The sequence below is a fragment of the Microcaecilia unicolor genome, chromosome 5, assembly GCF_901765095.1.
Source record: "Microcaecilia unicolor chromosome 5, aMicUni1.1, whole genome shotgun sequence".
In the NCBI taxonomy this organism is placed as follows: Eukaryota; Metazoa; Chordata; class Amphibia; order Gymnophiona; family Siphonopidae; genus Microcaecilia; species Microcaecilia unicolor.
Window position 1 is genome coordinate 154,849,924 of NC_044035.1, and position 26,638 is coordinate 154,876,561.

General features: G+C 42.7%; 1 protein-coding gene across 9 annotated transcripts in view; it reads right to left on the reverse strand.

Annotated features, from left to right (window-relative positions):
• The window catches only part of SORBS1 (sorbin and SH3 domain containing 1), a 426,813-nt gene that overhangs the window by 173,834 nt on the left and 226,341 nt on the right, over positions 1-26,638 (reverse strand). For 6 of the 9 annotated variants that reach the window (XM_030203457.1, XM_030203461.1, XM_030203460.1 and 3 more), the window contains exons 8-9: positions 15,576-16,343; positions 14,722-15,072 (exon numbers count right to left, since the gene is read on the reverse strand). The exons of 2 other annotated variants lie outside the window; for them this stretch is intronic. In XM_030203457.1, coding sequence (XP_030059317.1) covers positions 14,722-15,072; positions 15,576-16,343 — 1,119 coding nt within the window. The remainder of the gene's footprint in view (positions 1-14,721; positions 15,073-15,575; positions 16,344-26,638) is intronic. One more of the 9 variants, XM_030203463.1, reaches the window with a different exon arrangement.

Consider the following 26,638-nt stretch of genomic DNA (forward strand, 5'->3'; position numbering starts at 1 on the left):
AAATGTAGTCTAACTGGGAAAGGGAGTGGTGTGACCTGGTGGTATACGTGTAGTCTTTCTTCCGGATGGAGAATGCGCCAAGCATCCAATACCTCCTGGGCACCCCCAGTTCCCAACAGGCTGCTTGCCTATCAATCTATAGTAGGGTCCATCACTGAATTCGTATCACCTGCGACAATCAAGGGTGTATCCGGATATTGAGAACAGTGAAGAAGGAGATGGCAAAAAAAAGTACAAGGGCCATAGACCCCCACCAGCAAAGATTCCCGTCCCTGCAAATTTAGATGAATACCAAGATAGCGACCCATGTCATCATGAAAGAGCAGTTTACTGGTACACTGTAATGTTTTATTAAGGAGAATTGCCACCCCTTCCCGCTTTCTGGCAGAGGGGGAGCTATAAATCTCACCAACCCACTGCCTGGCCAACTTCTGATGCTCAGTGGAGGTCAACCTAGTCTCTTGTAGACAAACAATATCAGCCTTAGGGCGCCCAGGACCTTCGAACATTTCATGGGCGACATAATATGCCCCTCCCCCATCCCCACATTCCAAGAAAGGAGTCACAGTGTCCCTCAAGGAGGACTATTCACAGAACTAGAAGTATGGACACATCCAAGCTAATAGAAATACACATTCAAAAAACTCCCAGGCACTCAGCCTCATCCAAGAGCAACTAAAAGACAATAGGGGAGCAAAATCAAGACAGACAAGTTATCCAACCCACGCAGCCACAGCAAAGAACATTAGTAACACCCCACCCCAACCTCCCACCCTCACCCATTGACACCCAAAAATCCACTCCCCACCCCTCTCCCAAACCCTTGGAACAATCCTAGCAGTATCCCAACAGTCTTACTGAAGGGGGGATTCAAGAGCACTACAATGGCAGGGAGACTCCCTGCTTACAAAGAAAAAGCCCTAAAAGAAAAAAAATGCAAAGATTGTTTTCAACCAGGCACAGCACCTCACGCAAGTATAGGCCTGTACACCAAAGCAGTAGAAATACAATGGAACCCACAAAACATAGTCTAGATCAGGAGGTTCCGTCTTCAGCTGGTAAGGATATTAACTTCCTTTATTTAGGCTCACATTCCCCCTCCCTCACACTCGTCATAGCCCTTTGTCTCTTTTTCCTCTTTCCCCAGCAGCTACTGTCCCGGCCTCTTCTCCTACACTTCCTTCTCTTCTTCCCCAGCATCCATGTCTGTGTTCTTCTGACCTTCCCCTGCATATACCCATCTTTCCCTCCCCTCCCCCCAATATCTGTCCTCCTTCCACCACCAAAGCCATCCTTACATCTCAGTATCAGACCCATCTCCAAGCCCCAGCTCCTGACTTCCACCTGCTCCCTTGTCAGCCCCCAGCCCCCTTTTCCCATCCCCAGCATCAGACTGGTCTCATCATCCCCCCCCCCCCCCCCACACTTCTCCTACTTGCCCAGTGCCACTCTATCTACTGTAGAGTGAGGAGCTTCTTTCTTCACTCCAGCCACTCTGGCTGATAGAACCATGTAGGAGTTGAAAGCAGAGAACAAGTACTTACTGCATTACACACAAAACAGGAAGTAGATTCTTTGATTTTGGCAGCTATGTGGTGCTGGCATAGTGGCTGGAGCGAAAGAAAAAAAAAGGAGCTCCTCAATCTGCAGCGGATTTAGTGACACCAGGAAAGGCTCGTCGTAGAAAGGATCAGCTGTCACAAATTTTGGTGGGCAGGGGCCAGCAGGCCAGAGATAGTACCCATGTGCCCCTCCTCCTTCCCAAATCAGAGACGCCAAGGGTGGCCCATCCCAAAGTGTGAGATACACCATCACAGTGGACTGAGATTGAAGGCCAATCCGTGAGGTCTTATAGGAATGCATCTGGGGTATAAAATTTGGAAAGATCCGCATGTTGTTTTGCTTTCTAAATGCTGCTGAGGGCAATGACTATCAATTTTTTTTTTCATTCCGGACACACCTGATGGACAATGCTTGCATGAGTGACACACTGCATTAATGACCCTCACAGACTTTTGGCGAGACACAGCATCCACAAAAATTCAACCTCCCCACAACAAGTACAGATCAGAACTAGAACATTTCTCAATGGAAGTCACCATACCCCCCCCCCCCCCCCAAAAAAAAAAAAAAAAAAATCCAGATTTTCATGCCATCTGAGCAATAGCAACACAAAGCTCACCACTACCAGGCACAATGTGAAATACCTGAAAAAAAATACTAATTCAACATACAAAGTAGTAAACACGTCATTCAACACTAATACTAATCCTATGATACAAACAGCTAGAACCTTACCTATAAACAGGCAGCAGGCCCTAAAACACCATTACACCTACTACAGCTAAAACAGAACACTGAGGAATGCTACAGACCGCAACACAATAAAATACTACATCTTAGCCACATGCAAAACACAAACTCTCACAAAATACAGAGCAAGGGATTACCAATTCTAAATGGAAATATAAACACAAAAATTGAACTGCGAACCTCAAGAAGTCAAATTCAATATATATTGAAACACTGGAGAAATAAAAACATAAATCATTATACTTTGTACTGAATACAATACAAAGACATCTGCGATGAACACTTCCCAAAGTTAACATATTTCAATTAACAAATACAAAATAAAACACCTTTTTTTTTAACCTTTGTTTTCTGGACAGTTTCAAGTTCCATTACAATGGTCCCAGTGTCTCTTGTCTGCTTTCCTGTCTGATCTTCTGTTTCTAGTGGCTGCTGTCCATTTTTTATTTCTCCTCTCTCCTCCTGTCTTGTTCCCTCAATACATCTGTCTCTGAGGTATTGGTGTTTCCTTTTTAGCTCTTACCTTTTTTTTGGGGGGGGGGGGGGGTGTTTTCTACCTCTATCCACTCATTCAAATTTCACCCTACTCCTTTCTATTTTTCACCTACCTATCAACTTTCCATCTCCTTCTCTCACCCCCTAGCTCTCCCATTTCCCATCTCACCCCTTCTCCAGCCTCTTTTCCCATTTATCCTTCACCTATTCCCCATTACCATATTTCTACCCTCTATATATACTATTCTCCTCTCACTCATCTCCTTGACCAACTCTTGGTCTTTTCTCGTGTGGTTTAAACCATTCCTGGTATCTCCCTTCCCTATCACTTGTTCAACCCTTGTAGTCCAGCATTCCTCCCTCTCTCTCTCTCCTTCCCCCCAACAACCTTGAAGCCTGATGTGTCCCTGTCCACTCTCACTTCCCTCCTGCCCCCTCCCATGGTCTAGAATCTCTTTTCTCTGTCATCCGCCCCATAGTCTAGCATCTCTCCCTCTCTCTTCCCTCCCTTGAGTCCAATATCTCTCTCTTTTTTTTTCTTTCCTCCCTCCCATTGTCCAGCATCTATTATCCCCTCACCTCCACCCTCTAATTCTAAGGTGTCTTTCTCTCTCTCTCTCTCTCTTCCCTTTCTGCTTCCTGTTAGGACAGAGAGGAGGAATGGAGAAACAGTTGATGTCCATCATCCCTCCCTCCAGTTATCCAGCATTTCTTCTCCCTCCCTCACCCCCCAATTCAAACATCTCACTCTCTTGCATCCCTTAATGACTGTCATCCAGCGTCTCTCCCTCCCGCCTCTCAAAACATCCCTCCCTCTGTCTTCCCCTTCCTGCCTCCTGTTGTCCAGCATGTCTCCCTCCCCCCAACTCTACATATATCCCTCCTTCTTGCCTCCTGTTGTCCATTTCTTCTCCTCTGCTTCCCCTCAACCCCCCCCCCCCCCATTCAAACATCTTTCCTTCTCACTTTCCTTCCTCCCTCCTGTTGTACAGCATTTCTCCCTCCTTCTCCTCTAACCCCCTCCTCCAATCTGATCTCCCTCTGGTTTCCCTTCCTACCTCCTGCTGCCCATCACTTCTCCCTCCCTCCCAATCCCACTCCCATTCAGACATCTCTCCTCCGTCTCTTGCTGACCACCATCTTGTTCTCCCTCTCCTCTGCTCCTGAGGCCAAGTTGTCAACATGTCTCCCTCTATACCCTCATGGTAACTTCTCACCTTCTAATCCTCCCCCAGCATCTTTCCTTTTGCTCCCTCCACCCCAGCAGTCTGGTACCTTTTGTCTTTCTCCTCCCCCTTAAAGAAGTCCAGCATGCATCATCCTATCCATCCCCCCTCCCCCCGCAGGCGGTCAGACATCTTTTCCCCCCTCTCTCTCAAACCCCTTCCCCCCTGCTAGCAATCTGACATCTCCCCCCCCCCAAAAAAAAAAAAACCCCTTTCCCCCCCAGTTTATTTACATTCGCTCTCTGCTGCCGGTCTCTTCTCTTTACCACGTCCTGCACTGTCTCTCTCAAACCCCTCCTTCCCCGGTTTACCTCCCCTTGCTTGACACAGCCACCAGGCTGAGGCAGCTATTCACATTCGCTACCTGCCTCCAGCCTCCGAGTCTTCTCTCTAGTGTGTCCTGCCCCTGAGGAAACAGGAAGTTATATCAGACAGGGCAGGACGTGCTAAAGAGAAGACTCGGAGGCCGGAGGCAGGCAGCGAATGTGAATCTCTGCTGTAGCCTGGCAGCTCTACCAAGCAAGTAGAGATAACTGGGGGTGAGGGGAGGGGAAGAGAAGGGGTATGAAAGAGAGACAGGGTAGGATGCGTAAAGAGAGAAAGAGGCCAGTGGTAGGCAGTGAATGTAAGTAAACTGGGGAGAAGGGACTAAGGGACTGAGAGATGGGGGGAAAGATTGGACCACCTCCTGGGTGGGCTTTGTGATGCTGCTCTCTAGAGAGGCCCTATAATGAGGCCAACTGAGGCCTCAGGTGGCACTTTAGCCACCTGAGGCCTCAGTTGGCCTCATTATAGGGCCACTTCTGAAAATCAGTGTTCTCTTGACCAGCTTAATTCTGTTGATCACTTGATCTCTTCTTCAGCACTCAACCTGGTTGACCATGTTTGCTTCTCCATCACCTCCATAACCTGGGGATCTCAGGTAGAGTTTATCCCTGCTTTTGCTCATACCTTACTGACAGATTCTACCAAGTGGTATCCTTCTTCATGTGGTATTCGACAAGGTTCCATTCTTGTTCCAACTCTATTCAACATTTTCACCCTTTTCCACTCCTAATTCAGTCCCTTAGTAATAGTCCTTACTGTTATGCAGATGATTTTTAGATTTTAATTTTTAGGTTTTAATTTACCTTGCCTCTTATGTTTTTATGCTTCCCTTTCAGTTGACATTTTCCCTGGTAACCTTTGCTTTCAAGCTGTGCCTACCTGGCTTCATGACAACCGTCTATTATTCCTTAACTCTTCCAAATGAGAATCTATCCAGTTTCCAAACCTTCGCACTTTTCTGCCTTTTCCCACTATGATTCAGAACTGTCCTTTCCTATACCAGACTGCATTCTGGGGGGTCACTTTTGACTCTAAACTTACCTTCCAACCTCAAATTAACTCCATTAGCTGGTCCTCCTCCTTTGCTATCCAACATAATCATTCTGTTTGGGAGATGAGCCTTCTTTCCTCTCCACTTGGAGTACTCATTCTGGCATTAGTCATCACACATTTAGATTACTGTAATTCTCTATACAATGGGTACCTTCTTATATCGCTCAAAAGAATTCACCTTGTCCAGTCTACAACCGTCAAAAATTTTCAATAACGCCTGCCATATTGGATCATGTCTCTGCTTTTGTTATCTCTGAGCACTGGCTTTCAGTTTCTTCTAGACTCAAGTCTAAAATTCCACCCCTTGCCTTAAAGAGTATTAGATCTCAGTCCCCCAGTTACATCTCTGACCTTCTTATTCCATATGTCTCATCTTGTGCTCTTCACTCTTCTCAGTCCTTCCTTCTCACCCTTCCTCCTCCTTCCCTTCTTCATGTTGATGTATCTAAGGACTCTGCCTTTTGCTGTCTGTGTTGGACATCACATCTATCTGAGATAATTTCAAAAAACTTTTCTCATTAGGATTTATAGTATTGAGTCAAATTCATTTTATATTTGAGATACCTTAAATTTATATCAAATAAAGTGTGGCAAGGAATTTATTACAATGACGATTATTTTGTGACATTGATATTTTGGACTATGTGGGTGTAAGAAAGATTCACAAACTCACATATATTTATTTATACATACACACATATATTGAAGAGTCCTATGATGATGTGTAATTAGGGAGAAGTTGGAAGAATTTGATGTTTATATATTGAATACAGCCCCCATTCTGAGCATGGCATGGCCCACTACTCAGTATAATATCATTGAGTACAGAAATAGAATAAAATAAAACACAGAAAAGAAAAGAAGATGATACCTTTTTTTATTGTACTAACAATACATTTTTTGATTAGCTTTCGAAGGTAGCCCTTCTTCGTCAGATCAGAAATAAGCAAATTTTGATAAGTAACAGCATATATAAGTGAAACATCAAAGTATTTCAGTGACAGTCTGAAAGGATGAGGGAGGGGTGGGCTAGGTGAGAAACAGAGAGGGCTGAGAGGATGGGGGGAGGGAGATATGCATGGTGATCAGAGGGTGACAAAGCAGTGAAATTTCATGGTTTATAATGGGCTAGAAAAACCAGATCTTTGTTAAGTCCAGTCTGGTGGATGTCAAAATATTTAATCATATATAGGAAACCCACAGACAAATGCAGCTACCTCCACAACTCCAGCTTCCACCCTTCATATACAAAAAAAATCCATTATCCACAGCCAAGCCACAAGATACCATCGTATCTGCTCTGACCTAGGGGACAGAGATAGCAACCTCAAAATCCTGACTGCATCCTTTGAACAGAAAGGATACAACCCCAAAATAATCTTCAAGAATTTTGCCTCCTCCCTCAAAACACCCAGGGAAAATCTGCTTTGAGTAAAAGAAAGCCACAGACAGAACCCCCCCCCCCCCCCCCTTTTAACATACAACCCAGAGTTGGAAAAACTGAGGAAAATCATAAGAGATCTGCAGCCACTACTCCAGGAGGATGAATTACTGAAAGAGGTATTTCCATCCCCACCAGTGCTGGCCTTCCGACAGCCACCCAATTTAAAACACAAGCTAGTGAGACGCAAGCTCTCAACAGAGACCCAAAAAGAAGAGAATGGCACACATCCTTGCAATATATCCAGCTGCAAACTATGCCAAAACATTTCACAAGACCCCACAGTCATTCACAAAGGAAAAATATTCAACATAAAGGAATCTTTCACATGCTCATCTTCCAATGTAGTATATGTCATCCAGTGTAAAAAATGTGACGAAGGGTGCTATATTGGAGAAATAAGCCAGATGCTGAAGAAGAGATTTAATTTACATACAGACCATATGAAAAATGCCAGTACCAACCAAGATGTTACCTCTGTGGGACGGCACTTTACAAAACCAGAACACTGTACTAATGATTTTATAGTGAGAATACTTAAAGGAAACTTTAAAACAATAAAGGAACGCAAGACCTTTGAAGTCAAAATGATTAAATATTTTGACACCCACCAGACTGGACAAAGATCTGGGTTTTCTAGCCCTTTATAAACCATGAAATTTCACTGCTTTGTCACCCTCTGATCACCATGCATATCTCCCTGTCCCCCATCCTCTCAGCCCTCTCTGCTTCTCACCTAGCCCACCCCTCCCTCATCCTTTCAGACTGTCACTGAAATACTTTGATGTTTCACTTATATATGCTGTTACTTATCAAAATTTGCTTATTTCTGATCTGACGAAGAAGGGCTACCTTCGAAAGCTAATCAAAAATGTATTAAATTAGTCCAATAAAAAATGTATCATCTTATTTTCTTTTCTATGTTTTATTTTATTCTATATCTATTGACTGGCTTTATAAGTGGACTAACACGGCTACACATCTATCTACTCATTGAGTACTGAGATAGTGGACCATGCCATGCTCATCCTCAGAATCATCCATTTTCTACAATAATTTTCAGTCACAGGATTTTATTTTGCTTGGTTTATTTGGAGAAGGAGTCTTTGGGATTTAGTATTATATTGCCCTACTCTTTCAGTTTTTGTATTGTTGAATTTTGCTGTCTGGGGCCTCACTTATGAAAACTCCCTCTCTCTGAATATCTGAGTTGAACCCTTTTTCCAAAAATTTAAAACACTGGTCAAAACTTTGATTATTCCAGCTTACATATAAATTAATTCTCCCACTTCAGGCACAGGCAGCTCCTTGTGACTCTGGGCAAGTCACTTAACCCTCCATTGCCCCATGTAAGCCGCATTGAGCCTGCCATGAGTGGGAAAGCGCGGGGTACAAATGTAACAAAAATAAAAATAAATAAATATGCTGTATTTTCTCCAAAATTTCTTTTGCTATTGTTGGCAGCATTCCCAACCCTCCCTTTCAACCCTCCAGTTTCCTTTCCTCCTCATTTTTCTTGCTTCTAACTGCTCTCTTTTTCCTGCCTGTTCCCTCTTTCTCTCCTTGAATAAGATTGTAATTTATTTTCCTCCTCTTTTTTGGTCTAACTGTGAGCTGCTCAGCTGCACCCTTGTGACATGAGCGGTATAGCAAGCTCTTGCAATAAATAAATGCTATACTCTGCAATTTCCTAATGAAGAGAGAGCCAAAAATGGCTCACTGATTATCAGCTTTTTTATATACACCTTTTTTGGGGGGGGGGGGGGCAAATGTGGATGTTTTGAAAGTTTTTAATGGTGTTTTGACTGTTTTATGCTGATTGTAGTTGCCTTCTGTAGTCCTGGCTGAAAATGAGATCAGTAAATCTTAAATTAAATTGATGATTACGTATGCTGTCTTATTAATGTTTTTAAATCAAGTTTGTGTGAAAACTTTTTGTAATCCACTTTGAGCTACTAGTGGATAATGTGGAATAAAAATGTAATTAATAAATTAGTGAATGGTATAGAAATGTTGTGGGACATGCTCTCAATGGAGTGATTAATATGTGAAAAATGAGGGAAATTATAATTACTGGAGTGTGTGGAAACCTACAATCTTTGAATAACTGTAGGCTAAAAATTCCTTCACTCGCGGAATGCAAATGGGCAATAACACATAGCAGAGCTTCACGAGGACAAGCAGCATCTCTCTGGCATGAGTCACCATAGGAGTTGCACTCAAAACAAAGGTGTATATTCTTTTCTGTAGGAGACAAAAAAAACCTAGCTTTTTAGTAGATGAAATACTAATTGAAAATAGGTCTTATTTTTCTGCATATAGCCAATAGTAGATTTATATCAAGTCTGAATTTATGGGCTAAAGATACTTTTAATTCTTTGATCAATTAAGTTTTGATTAATTACAATTTTATTTTATCGCATTTCTACTTCCAATTGCGTATTACATTAGACTGTTAATGTTTTAATATTATATTTTGTTCTAATATTACTACTAATCTTGCAATTCTAACTTTGCAATTTGCCTTGAATTTGAAAAGGCCAGGAGGAATAAAAATGCCTGATTATATTAAAAAATACAAGTTGATATAAGTAGATTTTTAAAAAGAATGGGATGCATTTGATCCCTACAAGGAGAACTTATATTATCATCTTTCTGGAACTAATATACGTTAAATGTTAAACTCACATTATTGTAATAAATACTGATATTTTTTTTATGGTTGATTTTTACATTACTTCCTGTCTGCTATATTTTAAACACATGAAATCCTTTTTACGCTTTTTTCCCCCTGAACTCATTATAGTTCGCTGCCACTTAATTACTATAAGAAAACGTTTCACAGACTTGCTCACTTTCTCCCTCCTTTTCTGTTCTGAGGGGGAAGAACAATTATCCAAATAAAGATGAGGTTGTTAATACAATCTCATCCTTCTACTCCTCTTTTTAGAAGCAGACAGCATACAACATAACCATCAGGTGACACACAGCATCTTGCCTAAATTTGAATCCTTAGTACAGGGACAGTAATGGTATCTTTCAGGCCTAAAACCACCCCCTCGTGCAAGTCTAAAATGGAGTGGTAGTAAAGGAAAGAGAGATCCCACTGACAGGAAGTCTCTATTAGACAGCCCACAGGGAGTAGGTGAGAGTAGGGGCTCTCCTCTCTGAGAGAGATTGAGAATTCTTATTCCAGATGAGGAATGAAGAGAACCTTATTATTTTTAATGGAAATGTTCAATACTACATCATCAGAGGTTTTCTGGAGTCCCAGTTCAACAGTTTACTGGGTACCAAACAGGTGAAATGGTAAAAGTACTGCTACTGAGTGGAGGAGTAGCCTAGTGGTTAGTGCAGTGGACTTTGATCCTGGGGAACTGAGTTCAATTCCCACTGCAGCTCCTTGTGACTCTGGGCAAGTCACTTAACCCTCCATTGCCCCTGGTACAAGATAAGTACTTGAATATATGTAAACCGCTTTGAATGTAGTTGCTAAAAAACTCAGAAAGGCGGAATATCAAGTCCCATTTCCCTACATTCTTTCAACATATCCATTTGGCACAAACTAAAACGAGGGAGAGGGAGAGAGGTCTTGACTGCAGTCTGCAGAATGAGAAACTGTGAGCCATATTTTCCAGGTATTTGGGACCTACAGAAGTGGTGAAGGACAACATCCATAATGTGATTTTGTCCACACAACCTACCAATCTGGGGAACAGCAAGCATTCCAGAGGTTCTCTGAAGTTATTTCCTGGATCTTGGATGTCAGTTATTGACCCCAAAAAATCGTCAGGGGTGTTTTCTGTTATTACGTTTTCCATTTGGTAAATTTCCCATAGAGGCACAGTGGATAATAAATAGAGTATTTGAATTATTTTCCCAAAAGATATATTTTATATGAGATCATTGCTAATGATGAAGTCTATTTTCTGTTCAGTGAAACAATAATCCTGTATGAAGTACATAGCTTGTACATTGATAACAGGTTCTGACTACATTACTAGCAAAGCCCTGAAGTATAGCTCATCTCTGATGAGAAACAGCACCCCCATCACCCTCCCTCTTTGTCTACCTTAAGGAATGAGGAAGCGGCTAAACCTTTGTCCATCAAATCCTCTATGCTTCTCATATATCCTATGCTTTTCATCTCCTCTGATTTTCACCATTCAACCAAACACATAGGTGATGAGCTCACATCTCCAATCACAAACATGCAACTGAACACAGAAAATTCAAAGTCTACTAAACAATTTCCCTCTACCCAACGACAACAAGTTGCAATCCCATTGACCAAACCAATTTTTTTGGCAACATCACACTACAGGATCTGATACATTCAGCATCACCTTTCTGCCACTTCCAAATGAGGGAAGAGACAAAAGAAGGAATACAGCTATTCAAATCACCATTACAAAATATAATATGCTAATATGCTAATATGCTAATGCATGTTACCCATTCCATTTATGGGTAACATGCATTAGCATGTCCAACTTCTTTCATTATTCCACATAACATGCTTAAGCATGTCCAACTATTATTCAAGGTTAACAAACATGAGTACATCTCAAGGTTCATGGCAGCAATTTTCCCACAGACTGCTTAACCACCAGCCATATAGTCACTTTTATTTTGTGTATTTCAAGCAAGTTTTCAAAAAGAAAGCATGTATGTTGATTCTCTTTAAAAAGGACTAAATTCAAAGCGTGCGAGTTAAAATCATCTGCATTACTGGCACAGCTTAAATTTCATATCTGAAAATCAAATATAGATGAGCTGTTTTCCTTCCCTATCCCTGACACACCCAAAGGAATACCTCTTACCTACGGCTAAAAGTGTGCACACTACAGCAGGGTGCCCATACATACTTTCAGCTGCACTTGCAAAGTGCAATTTTCAGTCTAGTCATTTCACCCAGGTAAAAGCGGAGGAGTAGCCTAGTGGTTAGTGCAGTGGACTTTGATCCTGGGGAACTGAGTTCAATTCCAGCTGCAGCTCCTTGTGACTCTGGGCAAGTCACTTAACCCTCCATTGCCCCTGGTACAAAATAAGTACCTGAATATATGTAAACCGCTTTGAATGTAGTTGCAAAAACCTCAGAATGGCGGTATTTCAAGTCCCACTTCCCTTTCCCTTTGAGACCTGATCTCTACAACTGTCACTTGCATTAGATGACTGGCACTGGTATTAAATCAAGCTAAAATATATGGCATATCTCAGGAACCAGATCACTAATCCTGGTATTGGAGTAACTTCTCTCTCTCTTTTTGGCTATGTGAGGTCCTGGTAGATGGTCCCTTCTTTTTCTTTTGTTTTAAACTGAGAATAGGAGACAAATGGTTAACACCTTGCTACCCGACTCAGATGATGACAAAATTGTTTGGACAGTGGTCAAACTTAGCAGATTAAACATAGCCACATAAAATGGAGTAACAAAGGACCTGATACTGAGTGGTAGAAACAACCATGTTAATTTAAATGTTGGCATTGTCCAGTGGTTTCATATTGTGACTTTCTTGGAGATTTGAAGTGATCTACTTCTCTAGAACCAAGTTGCATAGCGTTTAGATATATTAACATACACTGCACTTCCATACTCCTGAGGCAGGCGCCCACACACCAAAACACAGCCGCTGTGTCGAGTCTTTTGGTGTGTTTTCAATAAATTTCATATATAAGAATCATCTCGTCTCCCTTGTAACTTTTGGAAGGGCCAATCCACCCAACTCTTTGGTTTGTGCTTGCTACGGTCGTAGGGATTGAGAACTCCTCCACATCTTGTGGTCGTTCTCTCCACATGCATATTCAACAGCACTATGCATATATGTACGTGACTATACGTATTCAGTAACAGTGAATATACATATACAATTCTATAACCGGGCAGGTGCAGTTACATGCAACTTATGTGCGTAAGTGATGCCTTAACTGGCACTTATGAACATAAGGGAGCACATAAATGATATAGAGCATGCCTGCAAAGTGATGTACACATGGGTGGAGCATGGGTAGGATATCAGGGTGTCTCCTACTTATATCTTACAGAATTCTATAGGTTGCATGCACTCCATGGTGCACTTAGACATACCAGCTTATGGTAGCCATAGACCTGGTGTAAGTGGGCACGCCTAAATAATGGAGCATCGACATTGATTTACACTAGTTCTATAACAGAATCTTGGTGCCTCGGTATGAGGCCCTATATATGTCCACATTTAATCAGTAAGAATGGATGCTCAGCATGTGGCATCAAGGTGCCAAGTTATAGAATTGCTCCCATTCTGTGATCATTGCTGCTGACACTATCCATTTAGTTTAAGGATGCTGTTTATCAGGCCTAAACTAAACATAGGGGCCGATATTCAGGCCGTGGCAATCAGCATTTTTAAGCCACTGACGTCATGGGCTGAAAAGCCTGGATATTCAATGTCGGGCCATGTCTGGGCACTGAATATCTGGGTCAGTGCTGAAACCTGGAAGTTACCCGGGCACCTGACATTAAGACAGGTGCCCAAGTAGTTCAGCCAATAAAGTTAGGATAGCCTTTTTGCTCTTCTAATTTTTTTCTACTTACTTACCCAAGTAGCCTGAACATTTCTGCGAACTGGGTAAATCTAGATTCTACCCCGACTCCACCCCTAGACTGCCTGGCACTGCTAATATCCCCATTTAAATCCTTTTGGATATTGGACCCATTATCTGGATAGCAGATGAATATCACCACTATCTGGATAATTATTGCAGCCTACACTTGTTTCACCCTTCCACAGTTCACTGACCATACAGATAGTATCAGGCTGGTTAGAGGGAATTTTGGTTTGATACTATCTATATAGCAGCTGAAAATACATGAATATTAAAATTATAGATCCATTGGCAGCTGGTGAACATAGATTGACCTTTGAATATCAGTCCGATAGTAAATAATTGCAGACACAGACCAACTGGCTCATCCAGTCTGACCAATTATTCTGGTCTACACTGCTATGTATATATCCAGTTTCCAACTGTAGAAGCTTGACCACTTCTAGGATATAGTTCCTTATCATTTTTGTTGTTTTCTCTTTAGTTGTTTACCATCCCGGGTAGACGTGCTTACAAGTTTCCATACTTAATTCAATACTTAGCTCCTATAACCTCAATATCTTGCCACAGAGCTTTCCAATAATCTAAACAGTTACAAAACTAGTGAAGCTGTTGGCTGATGTTAATTGGGGCTGTTGCCTCAAACATCCAGTCGCACAGGTCTTCCACTTCCTGACCTTCCTAGATTATGCTTAGTCATCACCAACTTGCTGACACTAGAACTCCTTAGATACCAGATAAGTTAACCCATTGGCTTCAACCTCACTACCCTTTGGCCTGTGCCTCAGGAATCTAATAATCAACACTGGTATTTAGGGTGACAAACACAGGAATGTCTCAGGGATTAGATAGCATTAGAGTAATAGAAATGGACATGTCTTGGGGATTAGATAATTGGCAATGATATTACTACATGCAACAAGCATGGGGTCTGTCTCAGGGATCAGATAACTGGTTTTAGCATTAGTCAAAGTAACAAACACAAGCACTGCTCAGGATCAGGTGACTAGGAGTGGTATTAGCTTAACAAATACAGACATATCTCTGAGACCAGATGATTAGCATGAATAATAGGAGTAGATTTTTAAAGGAGGCCAGGAAAAGAGGCTGTCTATGAGATTAATGGGCAGACAACAGGTAGGAGGACATGCACTAAGCCTGGACAGTCACTCTCATGCTAGTAGTTAAGTGACTCTCAGCTGAAAGGTAGCTGCCAGGAACAAGAGCAGTATAAAGCAGGGAGGTAAATCAGCAGAAGCTGGGAAAGTGTTGGCAGCTTACTGTGGGAAAGGTGTCTGCAGTCCTCTCAGACTCCCAAGCTCTCTGGAACACTTCTGGAACTGGAGGGACCGGTGGAGGAGGAAGCAGAGGTGATGACAATGATTGCAGTGGCAGAGGAACGGTGGAGAATGAGTCAGATGAGGCTGGAGGATGGTGTGCTCCCTGCTGCAGACGAGGGGGAATAAAATCATCAAGTGTAGGAAAGGTCAGGGGTGAGGTGGGGGAATCTGTGCCAGCAGGTACAAGAGGAGGTGGAGGACTGCTGGAGGTGCCTTCTTGCTCTCTCTCAGCGTTAACCTGGTGAAGTGGAACTATTATGACTTCAGGCGGTGCTGGGCTGGAAGCAGACTCCTGCGGGAGACAAGGTGGTGTTACACAAAGGGATCACAAGTCCTGGACAGCAGTACGTTGGTGTCATGTGAGCACACAGCACAACCACGTGTGCATCCCTCGGCAAAGCGCTGGACAATTTGTACTCTGCACTAAAAGCATCACACAAGACAAAAATAGCAACAAAAACAAAAACAAACTACCCATCCCTCTACTACTTTTCCTCATTTTATTCATTTGCACAGGGTTCAGATCCCTGGAATGCTTTATCAGAAAGTGCACAGTTTTCCTCTAGTATCACACCAGCTACTACGACAGCTCCTAGAAGATGTACCAGCGAGAGTCTCCTGTGCATCACAGGAGCAGATGCAAGCTCCATACCGCTCTTGCCAGGAAATCAGAAACTGCTGATGAGAGAGGCTCAGAACTGAATACATTTATTTATAGGCAAAGGAAAAGGAAGGAAGAACGCAATACTACAGTAAAGACATTCAGAGAATCATTATGAAGATGAAAATGTGTACCATGCTGTATGCCTTGGCTGGATATCTCTGCTGGGCTGGACAGGCTGAATCCTTTGCTGTCATTGGCTTAGAGTCAGCGGCAGTACATTGGGGATCTAGCACTCTGCGGCCCATGTCTCGATGGACTGGATACTGGGTCCAGAAAGTGTCTGTGCCATCATAGCTAACCGTTTCTTTCCTTGGGATACTGCTAAAGAATGGTCTGGGAGTGACAGGCAGAGGAGCAGAAGGCAGCTTCCTGCTTTCTGTTACGGAACAAATATCTGTGCCTGGTGTTTTAGTTACATCAGTTTCCAAATTAGCCACCTCTCCCTCACCGTGTGCAATGCCTGTGGAATTCTCAGCTGCAGATGAGCCAGTGCTGTTAGCCAGAGAAGCTATATATAAGCTGCTGACCTTTCTTTCTTTGCCAGTCTCATGACTGGCATTCCTTCCAGTATTACTGCAATTGGGGACGGCAGGCTCTCTAGTGCTCAGTGCTTCAGAGAGGGGAAAACAAGGAGCAGGGTGTGAGTGTTCAGCAGGTGTTAAGGCCTGGGAAATTTGGCTACTTGATACGTTAGAATACCCTGTGGAGATGCCCGGTGTTTCCGTGGTAATAAAAGGTGCTGGGTGTGTCTGTTTCCTAGCATTCTGTGGTGTGGGCTGTGTATACGGTTTAGGAGCACTAAGATACACCCCATCCAGAACTGGTACCGGCACTTGGTGAGATGCATTAGTAGGAGGGTGCCATGCAAAGCATTGATCCCTAGAAGGGGGATGACGAGTCTTTTCAGTGAGATTCAAGACATAACAAACAAGCAAAGAAAATAAATATATTGTCAACATAGGGGAACAAAATGGAAATTCAGATTTCATCACAAATAAACTCATTATCTTGTTGCAAACACAAATGTCACCTTAACATGTCATGTCATTTGATTGATATGTTCTTAAGCACAACAACTTCCTCCAGTTCTCAGCATAGAGGAGACCCAACACTGCTGTGTTGTTTTAGAGAATATCTTCCATAACTTGTGCAATATTCTGTTCTAGAAATGATTTATACAAAACACATTTTGCTGAAAATTGTTACCTGCCCCTGATAACCTTTTCGTTGTTACTCGAAGATTTTTGTGTTACTGTGAATCTCTTTCAGGCACTGGGCTATGTTTTCAACTATCATATTAAATTTGATGGCATCTTACTCAGAGCATTTTCCAAAGAAAGGAAATAGAAAACAAACAGAATAGAGAATATGCAGTAGAATGCTAAAGGGGACATGGGTTAAGGATGTAGAAGCACAAAATTATAGAGGTAAGGAAGAGACAATTCTGAAAAGTGAATTTGGGGCCTGGACCATTAACACTGGCAGAAGAGAGAGAAACTTAAACGACAAGTGGGGATAACCTAAAGTGAGAGTGAGAACAGTTAAAATGCAGGAGGGGGAGGAGGATTGGTTTGTAGGCAAGTAGAAAGATGATGAGGATACAGAACTATGAGCAAAGGGAGTAAGGATAAGGGGAATAGGAGATGAGAGCACATGGCTGGCTCATGAAATAAAATAGTGCTCAGCCAACTTGCTTTGGAGGACCTCTGCTCCATCATATCACTTCGGGCGCCCCCCTCCTCCCCCCCCCCCCCCCCCAGTGAGTTTAGCACCTTTCCCTCCCTTGGACTGGCATCTTTACCCCCCACCCCACCCATCCAGTCTCTCCTTCCTCCTCCTAACAGGTCCAGCAATACTCCCTCACCTCTCTCACTCCACTGCGGTCCTGTAAAGTTTACATCGGTTGCTGGTGGCAGCAGCAGCAGTAGCATTACAGGCTGCCTTCAGTCAGCCCCTGTGTCTTTCCCTCTGCCGCATCCCGTCCACAGGGAACTACATCAGATAAGGCAGGAAGTAGCAGAGGGAAGAACCAGGGGATGGCCAAAGGCAGCCTGTTATGTTGCTGATGCTGTCACTGGTGAGAGACGTAAACTTTACAGGACCACGGGGGAGTGAGAAAGGAGTGCTGGACCCGTGGGGAGGGGGAAAAGAGAAGGGGAGAGACCGGAATGGGGTGGGGAGGGAAAGAAAAAGCTTAACCTGCAGACCAGGTGAAGTCAGAGGCTGGGTATTTGGGTGCCCTTAATTACCAGCGCCCTGGGCCAAAGCCTCAACTGGTCCAACGGTTAAGCTGGTCCCGTGAGAGCAGAAGAGTAGAGCAAGAAATTTTGGTACCCTGTAGATATGTATCATGAGACAAAAATCACTTACAGTTCAAATTCCCAATAACTTGTGGTCTTTAAGCTCTCTTTATTTTGTTGATGTTCTGTTTTATTATGAGCTAAACTAATAACAATGTCATCAACTGAAAAAAAACAAACAAAAAAAAACAGATGGAGTGGGATGGGCAAGCCATGTATAAATTTAATAGAAATTTGAATGGAGCATAATGCTTTCCTGAGATCCAATGGAAGAGACTAGAAGAATGAGATGAGAGAATTTGGACTGTTAGTGAAGGGATGGATGATAGAACTTTCTAAAAGTTACAGCAGTGGATGGAAGAAGGCTGATGAGGACAAATATCAAAGAAGTTTTGAGAGAAAAATAATGGAGGGAAGACAGCAGGCACCACAGAACAGCAAAGAATAGATTCTGAGAAGTTGGTCTACTAGAGATAAGCAGTTGGAAGAATGCATGAGGCAACAGTGAGGTTGAGCATTACTCAACAACTCCCAGCAGAATTAGAGAGAAAGAAAATGGAAAGAGACAAAAAAAAAAAAAGGAGATCAGATACAAAAAGAGCAACTGTATAAGTGGGTACCTGCATTTGTGTGTCCTTTGCACACATAAATTTATAGAATTCTAGAACTTTCAAGGTAAGTGTACACTTACATGTCTAAGTGCTAGCAGGATGTCTAAGTGATATTCTATAAGGAAACACAGATGCTGTCGTAGAATACGCCCTCAACAGGCATCCTGGGGGTACCTAAATGGAGGAGCCCAGTTATAGAATTGTCCCAAAAGAAAACAAAGGCAGGAAAACAACTACTCAAGTGGGAGAAGGAAAGGAAAATCTGAATACTGAGGGGTGGGATTTGATATACCGCCTTTCTGTGGTTACAATCAAAGTGGTTCACATATATACTTATTTTGTACTTGGGACAACGGAGGGTTAAGTGACTTGCCCAGAGTAAAAAGGAGCTGCAGTGGGAATCAAACCCAGTTCCCCTGGTTCTCAGGCCATTGCACTAACCATTAGGCACATGGAAGAAGTTAGTTGAATTATAATTGTTCTCATGAGAGCAACAGTGTTCGTAGGATGAAAATGGGAATAAAGGACAAGGCTGGGAAGGAGAGTAAGGAAAAGTAGAGAGATCAAGAATGGGTTTACAAGGGCAAAGAATTCAGGAGGACAGAGCAAAAACATGTACAAGAAGAAAAAGACTAGATAGAAGGCATAAGAGGGTGAGAAATAAATCTGTTTGTCCAGGAACAGAGGAAAAGTTGAAATCAACACAGTAAAAGAAGCAATAATGCCATATGATGGAAGTAAACTGATCCCTGAGCCAAGTAGGATCAGAATGAAGGAGAGAAACAGATAAGATACAGGAAAAACTGCTCCTGTAAAAGATCATAAGGATGACAAAAATCAATACTGGGCCTAACCATCTTCAGTATTCTTAAAAGTTGACAATGGGGACGGGCTAGCAGGGTCAATACACATATTTGCAGATGATATGAACATTTGTAACTCAGCAGATTAGACAACGAGTCTAAATATGAGAGAAAGAACTTTAAAAATTGGGAAAAATTGTTAAAAGTTAGTTAAAAAAAGCAAAATCATGGATTTGGGATTCAGAACTCAAGATCCTATGCTGTGGGATCCTGAAAATATAATGTTTGCATTATTTTCTCTGGTAGATCTTGATAGCAAGTGCTCTAACTTCATGTAATATGCATCAGTGCTTTACAGATCATTGGACTGATCTAGAGACAAGCATCTCTGAAGAGTGTTTGCAGTCACTATAACAGCTCTAATATCTCTTGCTCATTATTTCAGAGTTGCTGCCTTCTTATTTGACAAGAACTTTTACTAAGGTGTGCTGAGAAATAGCCTGCGGTAGTGTAGGCACAGGTTTTGGGCGCACGCAGATCCATTTTTTAGCGCACCTGCAACCACCAGTCACTGACTTAGTGGTAAGGTCTCTCGCATTAACCATGTAGTAATCACCCACGTGTGTCAAGTTGGAGTTACCGCCCGAGTTTCGCCATGCTAGAAAATAAAATATATTTTCTGGCACATGTAGTAGGCGCGCGTAAAAAATGAAATTACCGCACAGGCCATGCAGTAGCTCCGAATTGGTGCATGTTGGGTGCGTGTGGGCACCTACGTGGCTTATTAAAAGGGCCCCTGAGTGATTTGTCACAGGGATATGTTTTGGTATGTACATGTTAGCTGTCCCTGGTTTGTGGGTGGACAAATTAGCTGCAGCACATGTCAGAATGCGGCCCACTGCTGGATCTGGGCTGGAGAATTTGTTACTGGACACAGTGGGCCAGATTCAGTAAACTGCGCTAAAATTTAGGTGCCAGGAAATAATCCATGCTAAGAACTATTCTATAAAGGGCACTCTGGGCTGAGTACCTTTTACAGAATATTTATAATTAGTATTTAATATATCGCTGTTAACTGACAAAGCAGAGCACAGCAGATTCCCACGCCCAACTTTGGGCACAAGGACTTACACCAGATGAGACATGATGAAAATCCTGGATCGCAGGTTGCGTGCATAAACCCAGTATTCTATAACACTGCTCCTAAATATCTGGAACGCCTCTTCCGTGGCCATGCCCCTTTTGGGTTGCACACAAGACACATGGTGCACAGTGTTACAGAATAGTGATCAAGAGCCAATTTTAACATCAATAATTGGTTGTTAGTAATGTAGCCTATGTTGAAGTTTTATTTCTTCTGATTATCTAAATGATTATATTTGTTTTCATTAGTCTGAATTTCCTGTCAAAGTTGCTAAAAGTTTTTGTTGTGTTTTTGAAATGCAAATAAAAAATAAATAAAAAAGATTGTTAGTACCCAATCGACTATTTTATGCATGCATCTGGGCTCCGTGTCCAAATTTGGGTGACTTATATAGAATCTGGGGGAGTGCATCTGGAGTCTCTCTAAAGTTATGGAGAGTGCTGAAGATGCATTTCCTTGCTAACGTCTTTGGGGGCTTGACGATATTTGTCTTCACAGAAGGTTACCTTGGGGGCACACTTCTATCAAGATTTGGGTTCCAAAATCCATGGCGATGAGTGCAAATTCTATTAACAGCATCTGGGCACCCAGATTCTGTAACAGAATAGAGTAAGTCTGCATTTGTACGCTAACATTTATCCCATATAAAAGGTAGGTACAAGCATGTAACCTATAATATTGTATAAGTTACGAGGGTTAACTCTGGGACTCATCTATGCCCCCCCTTGCAGCTGTACACTAAGAGGACCTTTTACAAAGCAGCGGTAGAGCTACCGCTGCTTTGTCGCGTACCAATCTGGCACTACCGCTGGCTCACTGCGGGAGTTGACGGTAGTGTTTTCCCCCACCGCGTACCATTTCCAGCGTGCCGGAAATTATTTTTTATTTTTCCCGCCAGAAGCGGTAAGGGTTCCCCCAGGAAATGGCCACATGGCAAGTATATATTTACTGCACAGCCATTTCCTTTTTTTCACAAAACCCCACACACCGAGGATATCACAGGGCCCCTTTTACCGCAGCATAGTAAAACATAACATAACATAGTAACATAGGGCTCCTAAGTTTGCAGAATACCTTCTAGTACTCAATCGGCACTTACATGTCTGAATGTAACTTTCACGTGCTTAAGTGCTAGTATTCTATAATCTTAGCATGCAAATACTGCTTACATTTAGGCACTAAAGTTAAAGAATGAGGGGACTACTGTTTTATGTGTTACTAGTGAAAAAGGCCCATTTCTGAAAGAAATGAAACGGGCGCTAGCAAGGTTGTCCTCTAATGGCAATTATGTTTTTAAGGGTACTGTTAGGAGAGAGTATGTGTGAGAGTGAGTGAGTATGTGTGAGAGAGTGAGTGAGTATGTGTGAGAGAGTGAGTATGTGTATGTGTGAGAGAGAAAGAGTGTATGTGAGAGAGAGAGAGAGAGAGAGAGAGTGTGATTGAGAGACGGTGGGTGATTGAGAGGGAAACAGAAGTAACTTTCACGTACTTAAGTGCTAGTATTCTATAATCTTAGCACGCAAATACTGCTTACATTTAGGCACTAAAGTTAAAGAATGAGGGGACTACTGTTTTATGTGTTATATGCTGATTGTTATACAGTTTAATGTTTTATTTTTATGGATGCTTTAAGTTGCTTCCTGCATCGATAAGGTTCCTTGCTAGGTGGTCTATAATTTTTTTTTCAATTTTTATTTATAAAATTTTGTACAAAATAGTAACAAACACACAAATTCTAATTTTTAAGCTCCCTCAACTTTAGAAGCTCTTTTATTAAAGATTAACACATGTTATTTGCCACAGGTCCTGCTGGAGATAACATGCACTAGTAAAAGACCTCCTCAGTTTGTTACTTCAAAGAATTTTATTGACTGCAATATTTGCAGATAATTCTTATATATGCAATTAAAATAGGCATAACAGGCCTGATATTCAATCAGTGGTGCTCGGCATTTTGTTTACTGTAGCTGCCATTATACCCACAAATTCAATGCCAGACCATGTCCAGGCTTTGGCATTGAGCTTCCAGGTTTGCAGATCTGGCTAAAGCTTAGCTGGTTAAGTGCTACATTCAGCACTTAACCAGCTATGGGCACTGCATAAAGATAGGACTGACTTATGTGGTCCCATTTATTTGGTTATCCAGGCAGATTAAGTGCTGAATAGCGGCACTTAACCAGCCAAGTGCAGACTCCGTCCCCAGAATGCCCCCAAAATAGCCGATTTTGAGATAGGCACTAACCAGACATTTTCAGCAGCAATAACCAGTTAAGTGCTGCTGAAAATAACTGGTTAGCCCCGAAACAGGAGGTTTAGGGACCCTTTTACTAAAGGCTTGCTGGTGGTAGTTACACCCAGGGGCGTATCTACGTAGGGCCACGGGGGCCTGGGCCCCCGTAGATTTGGCCCTGGACCCCCCCTGCCGACGACCCTCTCGACCCCCCTCCCGCCACCAACCCTCCTTCGCCATCGCCTACCTTTGCTGGCGGGGGACCCCAACCCCCGCCAGTTGAGGTCCTCTTCTTCCTTCCTTTTGTTTCTGAGTCTGACGTCCAGGACGTCAGACTCAGAATCAGAACGAAGGAAGAGGACTTCGGCTGGCGGAAGTTGGGTGTCCCCCGCCAGCAAAGGTAGGCGATGGCGAAGGAGGGTTGGTGGCGGGAGGGGGGGGGGTCGAGAGGGTCGTCGGCAGGGGGGACCAGGGCCAAATCTACAGGGGCCCAGGCCCCCGTGGTCCCACGTAGATACGCCCCTGGGTGTAACTACCACCAGCAAGAGGGTCCTTGGCAGGGGGGAGTCAAAGTTGGTGGTGGTGGCGGCGGGTGGGGGGGGGGGCGGAGGCACCAGGGAGGGGGGCTAAAATGTTCCCCCTCACCTCGTGCTCTGGAACCCCCTCCCGCCAAAGTCTGGCTACGCCTCTGGTTTCCATTTCCAGCACTAGCAGAAATATTTAAAAAATATTTCCGCATGGGGTTACCCGGCAGTAATCGGCGCTGCCTGGTTACCACTGGGTTAGCACGGGAGTCCTTACCACTATCTCAATTGGTGGCAGTAAGTGGTCCCCTCCCCCACTCCTGAAATGGCTATGCAGCAAGTGCAAATTTACTGCATGGACGTTTCTTTTTTCAGCCTATTTACCTGCAGCTTAGTAAAAGGGCCCCTTAAGCAGCCAGGAGCCGTTTCTGGCTGGTTAAGTTGTTTTGAATAACGACCTGAACATTTTCAAACTAAATAGTTAGGGCAGGATCCAAATCAACATGACAATTAGAATTATCTCTTTTTTTTTATTTTAATATTGCTAAAATTAATAAATTATGGAAAAAGGAAAACAAATCAGAACCAGAGGAACAAGATAAAAATTCTAGGACTTCTGACCTACTAAGAGCATTTAACCCTTTGATTTCTGAATTCCAAATGCGTAATTTGGCATGTTTTGAATTAAGGTTTCACTGCTGTACCTTTGACCTGAACCATAATATGATTATTTTTGGTCCAGAGCATGTTCCTTTATCAGGGTGACTTTGAAACTTCCTACAGACCTGCAAAGTCTATGGCCAATGTTTACTTACAGAATTTGATCCAATTTTCAAAATAAAAGTACACACATATTTGCCTACAGAAAAAATAGCCACACATATTTTTGTTTCTTTTTTATATGGGGACTTTTTCAGAGTAAAATAATGTCCATAGTTTCCTAGTCTGGTAGTCTGGGGGAGTTTTTCTGTTGGTAGAAACATGGTGGAATAAGTTTCTGGGCAGGATTTGTCTGGAAAGTAGCTATTTCCAGTTTCAGAAATTGGTAAAGTCTTGGCTTTGGCAATTTGCTTTTGGGGAACTGGGGATATGAGAATTTTTGCTATTGATAAGAATTTTTAACAGAATGGGTTAGAAGAAAGCTGTTTGTAGGTGAACTGGTTACAATAATTGTATTTTAAGTTTTGTTAATCACTACAGGTCTTTCTGTTAGTGTTGATTTATAGATCACAATATATATATATATATATATCAATAGTAGTACTGGTTGGTTCCATGTCGTTAAAGAATTAATATGTAAGAGCTGTGACCACCATGATAATGTTATGCTATATACATTGTCTTTTCTTACTGAAAAATGTAATAAAATGTTAAATTACAAGAAAAAGTTAATGACAGGGAGAAAAGAATATAAAACAAATAATTAGTAGAATATATTACGATGGACAAAGATCTATATCACTAAAGAAAGGCCTAGCTGGGCAGAACAGGTGAGTCAATCAAGCTTTCATGCAGAGCCAAGTAGCTGACAGCAGTAAAACCTGTGATCAATTTTTTTTTAATGTGGGTCAGCTGATCACAACCAAGCTGTTTACTCTCCTAGGACAAACAAAAGGAAGATTTCAAGGCATACAGGAAACAGTGAAAGGTCACTCCCATGGAACAGGAAGTGACCGACAATGACTCAAAGTCCCACCAAAGAAACTGTAATGGAAAGAAACCGAGCTAAAGAACTGAAAAGCAAACTCCAAGTCAGCTGTCTGGCGCAGCTTATATCTGACACCTGACAACCATCCAATGTTTTCAAATTAGCAGTGCTCAGTATTATCAGTAATGCACGGTTCACATCAATGGTAATGCAGAAAAATGTAGCATAAAGTGCAGAAAACATTAATAAGTTACATCACATGCAAATATACGCAATTCAGCTTAATATTAAAATTAATTATCATGAGTCTCATCAAACCTTGTGATCCAGGTTAATCCTTAGAGAGTTAACTGCACTATAAAATGGTTCCCACCTCTTGTTGTTGCAGTAGTAAAAAGAAATTCAGAAGTGTGCCTGCAGCCACGACTCCTCATGTATGCTCAGTCTGTGCAAGAACTGAGTATGAGCGTGGAGTCCCAGCATTGGCAGCTGGAGGCATACTGCCCACTTTCTCTTTACTGTAGCAGCACAAAGAGAAGGGGAGCAGCTCGGGCACTGAATTTCTTTGGCTGGTGGGGTTTTGGCAATCCCGGCCCGCAAAAGTAATATTTTTAATGTGTGTGTGGGGGGGGGGGGGAAGAATACGTTGCCCTCCCCCCCCCAGTTCACTCCTGTGTCCCCCCAAAAATGGAAAGCTGGCTATGCCCCTGATTTTAACTATGGCAGCTCTAGGATCCAGAAATCCCCCCATCTCAGAAACTCCTGAGACAGGGATCCCCTGCCCTAAAATCTACCCGAGGGCACCTGGTACAGAGTGGCCCCTAACTAGAGAGCCTCTAAACACTTTCCCCCTCCCATGCACCACTACTACTTACCTGCTCTCTCATAAGCGTGATTCATCCTCCTTTTGAACTGCCACCACCTTTTCCAATATGGTGGAGGTTCAGATGATGTCAATGGCGTTGGAATAAAATCACCTGATGTCATTGACATCAGCCAAACTGCCACTATTTCCCAAGATTGTGGTGGTTTGACAGGCGTACATAAATCAGAAGTAAATTGTTGTGCTGAGATTAGCAGGCCCTAAATTCATACCTGAAGCACTGGAGACTGAAAATACTTGGCAAGGTCACAAGGCATGTCAGCAAGGTTTTAACCATGGCTTTCCTGGTTCTCAGTCAGCTGTTCTAACCACTAGGCTATTCCTCCACTCCAGACTTCCCCCTTCCCTAGCCTTTGGTCTATCTGACAAGAACAATGTTCAGTCGGTTCTGCTCCACTGGCACTGAGATTCAAAAACGATGCCCGTTGACTCACGTGTGCCATGCAGGGCAAAGGCAAACCTCAGGCCAGTCTGAAAAACATTTTGGATTTTGGTAACAGAAGGGCAGGAGCAATTTGGCATCACTCCTCTGTGACAGGGAGGAGATTTTGGAAGGCCTGTAAGGCCTCTTTGTATGGAAGTTGTTAGGGAAGGTAGGGTTTGCTTTGGAGGCAGATTTACCACAATATTCTCTGTTTGGGAGGGAAGGGATTTATTCAGAAGGTGGGAAAGAAGATTATTTTGGAGGGGGAGGGCTGTGCTAGAGGTTGTAGCTAGGAGCTACCAGCCCTTTTAAGGATCATGGCCGTATTTCAGGGGTGTAGGTGGGGCATGGAGGGGGGATGGGGGTGCGAGGGGATTAGAGGGGTTAACAAAAAAGTATAGTTTGGTGAATTGTATTGAAATTGAGAGGTATGCATAACGACACATAGACTGTTAGTATAGTGATGGCAATGTAACGTGTAGCCTTGGCTTCTTTCACCAATAAAATCTTTAAACATAAGGATCATGGCCCAAGTTGGCCATTAATATATGGAAGACACTGCCACAAGTAATACCAATGCATTCCCAACTCATACTATGATATTCACTGAACTGCAGTACTCATCAC